We start from the raw sequence: 6,394 nt of genomic DNA on the forward strand, positions 1-6,394 counted from the left end.
GAGGTGAAGGAGGCAGATCAAGCAATAAACATATGAATATTCTCGTCAATAATTGTTTGCTTCAGTTTGTAATAATAAGCCTTTATACCATTTCTCAGCCCTCCTAACATGACTGACATATCAGGCGGCAAACATAAATTTCAACACTGTTAATTGTTGAGACGACCCTTATGTGCATTCACACTTATTGTAAACACTTGAATTGACCTAGCTTCTCATAACTTTCGGTACAATGTATGACACAATAGGTTTTATTTGCGAGTCAACTTTAGAACGAACATCTGCACGTTCAGTCCCACACTGTGAAACCAACTAGGCCACAGTACAAAATGAAAGGGAAGTATTGTACATCACATGAGCAAATAGCCAAACAAATGTTACGGGTAAACACAAGAACAGTCTTGTTTTCTGTTCTTTCAATTCAACATCCTTATTCAGATTTTGAATAAATTGTTATTTGATCTGCATACACAATTTACTTTCCTTTTCAAAACAAAAAACGTAAACCTTCGTGTTTATTACTTTGATGAGTGTTGACAGATTTGGAAACATACAGGCACAATGCTTAAATAGGATGCATAGTTTCTTAAGGGGAATACTCTTAGTCACGTTTTAATTCATGCCTTTGACAATAACCCTTTTGAATTGGTGCCAAAAGCTTCGCATAAAGTTGCTTGTGTAATTTAAGCGAAAGCCCCAACAAACGATAATGACAGAAATGTGCTGCTTGAGCAGTTTTTAATGACATTTACACAAACATCGCTGATCCGAATGAAAATCGACTTTCAGAATGCTGACATGCTGGATACTGCCTTTGTTCACATCAACTATTCATCTCAAGACCGCCCAAAACAATTAAATTCGGTCAAAAGAACGAGACAGACGTTTTACACTACCACGCTAGTGCAGTTGCGCTTGCTTTTAAATTCAATGATTTATTCAAAGCAACAAATTAGGGGGTCGGACGTAAGACGTGCGCTATGCAAACGTGAAACTTATCATGTTCAGTCGTGATCAAAGTCTTGACTTGAATCACCAAAGATGATAAAGGGTTGTCCAGGGTAAAATGCAATGTATGTGTCGTGCCTAGATCCCGAAAGTGCCTACGTTCTTGAATTAGGTAGTCTCTTGCCTAATTCGTGAAAAAGGCAACGGCTGTGCCTAACCTGTGAAATCAATGTTGAATTTTGCCTAATTTGTGAAATTTTATGATTTAGGCTGCCTATTGCATAAATTAGGCAGCCTAAGTCGTGAAATTAGGCAAAGTTTCGATTTAGGCACGACTACTGTACAATTTAGGCAAACATGTCTACAGAATAGGCAAAATCCTTGCCTAATGTGTCAAATCAATTCTAATTTTACAAATTAGTCAGTCTGTTTGAACCCAAAATCATCCGCGTGCGTGCGCGCCTCTCACTGCGTTGCGGGTGACAACATATCAAGTTGTGAACACTACTAACTACTTGTGAACAGTACAAACTGTGATACAAGTCAGATAATAATCACACTGGAGCATTTCAGACGTAGAACTGGAAAGAAAATACTTCAGACGTTTCAAGGGATTTTCTAAAAGCAGTTGGAATGTGTCGTATAATATCTTACGTCCGACACATTGCTTCTCAGAACGATAATACCTTGTTCTTTAAAAAAAAACCACCATAAAAGTCATTATCTTTTTCTTCGACAAGGCCTTGTGGTGCTTTCAAAAGTTTCAGAAAGTACAAAACGTAATTATCCACAAGCAACTCCACTGTCCACTTCTTGTGCGGAACTTTTGGCACTAAATCATACAATTTCCTAATGTTACGACTTTGAAATAAAATTATCCATAGCATTTTGGACGATGAAGAGGATTGAGAAAAAGTCCTTCCTTACCATTTAGTAGTTTGCATACACACATCCTGTTTCAGTAGGGAAGTTAATTAAGAGTACAAGACTAACACTCCTGTCTTTATGATCTAAATGCAGGATTGATTTAATGTGTTGGTGCGTGCATGCGTGCTTGTGTGTGTGTGTGTGTGTGTGTGTGAGTGTGTGTGTGTGTGTGTGTGTGTGTGTGTGAGTGTGTGTGTGTGTGTGTGTGTGTGCGAGCGCGCGTCGTAATTTGTTCGTACCAGAACCTCCACATATCCAGCAATTGACTGTAGAAGGCCTCGTCGACAATGCCACTGTCATACACGGCGCTTCAGTCATAATACGCTGCATTTTTGATACGGGAACTCCACCAGCAAACATTCACATTGTGGATAATATGGGCCATACAGTGACGCCTTGCATCACAAGTGCAACTGGAAACCCACAAACCGAGATCAAAACATGTACACTTCCCCATGTAACATGTAAAGACTCTGGCACATACAAATGTGAGACCGAAGGACCTGACACGGTGACAAAATCGGTACAACTTACGGTAAAAGGTAGGTACTTTTCACTTTTCGAGCGACATTTTCGGGAAATAAAACCTTATGATAGTAAACAGAGAGGGTCAAACACAAGTTAATAACCAGCATTTGGGGTAGATTATTTTTCAGGGATCTGATTGTATGAGCACAGGATCTATTCCAGCTTTATTGGACGCATTTTCTGAAAATAACTATTTCCAGTTGTTGTGAAATAGCATCTTAGTACTGTCCCTCGCTTTACGTGCACGCATGTATTTGCAGAGAAACTTCCTTGTTGCTACTTATGAGATAATTTAATCCACGGCAAAGAGTATGTCCTCCTACAAGTACGTATACAGTGTACTTTCTATTCAGGGCCTCCGGAAATCAGTGGAGCAAAACAACACAATAATGACGAAACAACGACCCTGATGTTTACCGTGTGTTCCCATACAATGGACTTCACTAAATGCTTTCTCAGCCCACAGTCCCCTGTAACAACAGACAAGTCATCACTGCTGCAGACCACGGACGTCTCTTCATACCCTTCGTGGGAAACATGCTCAAGGTAGTGAGCTACTTCGTCCACATACACAAACCGAGATGTTCATGCCCCACCTATTATTTTGTGCGGAATGTTATTTGAGACTGTATGGTTGCTCTCTTGGTGTCCCAAATAATAAGTCTATACCCAAAAGGTTTTCTTCCTCAAACGAGGGTCTATTTACCAGAAACATCGACAGTAAATGGGGAGAAGCAAAATTCAGCAACGGTTACAATCCAATTAATAATTTGTCTTCTTTATATGACTTTTTTTTGTATACTTCTTCTGTTCAGCCTTTCCTGATACAGATGTTGATCTCGTGAGAGGTCGAAAACGTGAGTCTCAAGGCCAGTGATCAGGGGTTCCACAACTAATACCGTTGTAATTAAGCAATGAACACGTGTATTGCTTTGTAACTTGGTCAGAGAATTTAATGACACAGAAAGTTTAAATTCACACGAATGAGTATTGTTTTGTTTTTAGTCTGGGTAAGAAAGTGTCCCATTAATTGTTGTTTCTGCAAAATGTATAAATATATGACCTTCAGACCTACTATCAGTTGACTTTTCACAACATTGTATCTGAACAAATACACAGGTAACTAATCTCTGTCTTGCAAGACTCAACTGGACACTCGCTGGTGAACCCCCTCAGCTGAATATGAGCGTTGAAGTGCAAGGAATACTGTTTGGGGAAGGCAGCAAATGGGAAGTGACATTGGAAAATGCGTTGGGAGAGGGTCGATCTGAATTCATCATACACTCGCCGCATGGTTGGTATTGTTTTCATTACTACAGTGGGTGGTACACGTTGAACGAAGTTAAATAAGACAGTACGGAGATAATTCTTATGGATACAATAGTGCAAACACCTACAGATCTGTTAAGACTTTAACATGGGATCAGAGTATGCTTCGACTTGCACGTTATGTACACAGCAAAGCATAGTGAGCATTGTCTGAGGAACGAATTTCGCAGATTGTCATAAAACAGGCTGATTTTGCATTTATTCCCAAGTACATATATGAGACTGTGACAAAAGGTCAGGTGTCATGTCTACTGTCCCGAATGACACACGATTGCTGACATTTCACCATTGCCAACAGAATAAACAAATAAGAAATAGGTAGAAAATGAATGTGAAAACTGACTTTAATTGTTGATCAGTATTTTCTATACCACTAACAAATAATCTACTTGCACATAGCTGTTGGGCAAATGTATGTTGCATGGGACACACTGACATGAAAGTGGAAGATGTTTTTCCCTCTAGAGAAACTACATATCAAGTTACACTTTTTGTGCTCTTCCATTCCAGTTGGCAATCAATTGTTAACGCATGTTATTAGAAAAAATAGAACGAAAACAGATTAGATAGAATGAAAAATGTACTGGTGATGTCATTTGGGACATACTGACATGAAAACGTCACCTTTTGGCATTGTCTCATATATGTTTTAAGTGAGTGTACAATACAGACCAGAGAGATCTACTGTGATGTATATGATTTAATGAATAGACCATTGCCTGTTCTTTAAAAGGATAACGTACGTTACATTCCTACTTTGTCTTTTACACAGATCGAGACAGTCAGTGTTCCTTCGAGACCGTGCTAGCGGTCGAGGAGAACAATGACTGTTTCGATCTGTGTAAAATGTCATATTTTGGTCAAACATACAAATAACATTTATGTATCGATCTATTCTGGTTAGAATTCCTTTTAGTTGTTATGATTGAACTCACAAACACAGGCATTATTTTGTATTCTCGGCCAGCCGCCTAAAAATGAATATGTGTCGGCCTCTGACGTCACATGGCTCAAAGAAGGGAAATCCAGTGTTCAATCATACATAATGTTATCACTTGTGTATTATAATGTTTGTATTCTAAATGTATTAAAGAGAGGTTGTAAGACTAGGCTGTGCCTAAAACCTCCATCCTTATGTATTAAAGATCAGTAAGTTAGTCTCACTAAGTCTGTATGTCTGTCTGTCTGTCTGTCTGTCTCTCTCTCTCTATATATCTCTCTCTCTGTCTGTCTGTCTGTCTGTCTGTCTCTCTCTCTCTCTCTTTCTCTCTTTTGCTGGGTAATTTGTTTGCGTTCAATCTACCGTGAACATTCCACAGAACATACAACTCAGATTAACTTCATCTCCTTATCGACAGGCAATGGAAATGGTGCCACAACAGAAAGAGTTGATTACACCCCGACAGAATCCCAATCTCTTCTCTCGAACACCATTTTTGTCACTCTGATTTCTAACGCTTCCGTCGTTGGAGTTATCGTCCTTCTTGTCATCGCCATTGTTGTCACAAGAAGAGGTGAGACAACTGGAACATGTATCGGCTATTTAGCAGCAAAATATAATGTTGACTCATTCACTGTTTACTTAAAACAAAACAAAAAGTTTCATTTTAGTTTCCAGTGGCACACCTGACCATGAAATGCGTGATGTGTATGACTGAGCTCTTAGAGTCCTCGTTGTCTAATGATGCAAGTGCCGTTAAAAAGGAGGCTAACTCTTTCAATATCAGTGTTTATTCTCTTGATGGAACTCTCAGAAAATCTTCAATGTATTACAAAAAAAGCTGAACTTCTCATGTACAAGCAGTCACACTTTAATATTCACTGTAATCCTCAAATCCCCGTAAAACGTAATATGACTGCCTATATGGCGACTGCACACACAAAAACCATCTTGTGTAAAACACGAAAGTAGGTGGGAGTCGCAGTGTATATAAAAAGGACAAAAAAGAATCCATCCGGTTTTTATTAAAGAAGTGGTACGAACTTTGATGCGAGTAACAATGTCAAACAGGCAGACGAGCTCGGTGTCTGCACGAAAACATGCGTCTTCAAGAACGACGCCCGCCTCTACTACCTCAACGATTACCACAACCTGCTCAAATTCCCCACAATCACCAGGAAAGACTTCAAGCAACAGCAGCATCTTCTTTGGGCTGCTCCACACAAAGACCACATTCTGAGAGCTCAGAGTCTGACATCTACGATAAAGCAAGAGAGGACGAAGACGAGTGTGCAATAGGTGCTGCTTGCACCAGTATGCTGCAAAAAACTGACTGTGCTGCGCAAGGTCTGTCACTCAGATAAACGAAATACATTATTGTCTCTTTGTTTTTTTATTAAGTTTATACTTTCTGCTTCTACGATCTGACAATTCTTTTGCCTCTCATGACTTTATGTTGACACATACTAATAAATCCACGTTTTTGTTGAAAAAAGTGACTTTAAAGGTCTGAGTAAAAAGCCTCCAAAATTTTTGATGACGTTATTTTGGTCAATAAATGACTAGCTGTGCACCACTTTCTTCTCTTTTCTATAAGCCAGTCTCATTCTATTCACTTGCAGTTTCTAAGTGTTGTTTGTGTTCGTTACAGGAAATGGAGCCACAAATGTACCTGCAAATATTGACATCGCAACAAATCTGCCGGACGACTATCTCCATGCC

At 39.3% G+C, this 6,394-nt stretch overlaps 1 protein-coding gene across 1 annotated transcript in view; it reads left to right on the forward strand.

Moving 5' to 3' along the window:
- Window positions 1–2,078: 2,078 nt before the first annotated feature.
- LOC138972684 (uncharacterized) overlaps window positions 2,079–6,394 on the forward strand; it is a 5,192-nt gene continuing 876 nt past the window's right edge. The window contains exons 1-6 of the mRNA XM_070345337.1: window positions 2,079–2,417; window positions 2,757–2,949; window positions 3,546–3,697; window positions 5,091–5,246; window positions 5,744–6,019; window positions 6,324–6,394. The exon at window positions 6,324–6,394 is cut by the window's right edge and continues 876 nt beyond it. Of these exons, the coding sequence (XP_070201438.1) occupies window positions 2,252–2,417; window positions 2,757–2,949; window positions 3,546–3,697; window positions 5,091–5,246; window positions 5,744–6,019; window positions 6,324–6,394 (1,014 nt within the window). The 5' untranslated portion in view covers window positions 2,079–2,251. The remainder of the gene's footprint in view (window positions 2,418–2,756; window positions 2,950–3,545; window positions 3,698–5,090; window positions 5,247–5,743; window positions 6,020–6,323) is intronic.

This window comes from Littorina saxatilis, linkage group LG8 (assembly GCF_037325665.1).
Source record: "Littorina saxatilis isolate snail1 linkage group LG8, US_GU_Lsax_2.0, whole genome shotgun sequence".
Classification (NCBI taxonomy): domain Eukaryota; kingdom Metazoa; phylum Mollusca; class Gastropoda; order Littorinimorpha; family Littorinidae; genus Littorina; species Littorina saxatilis.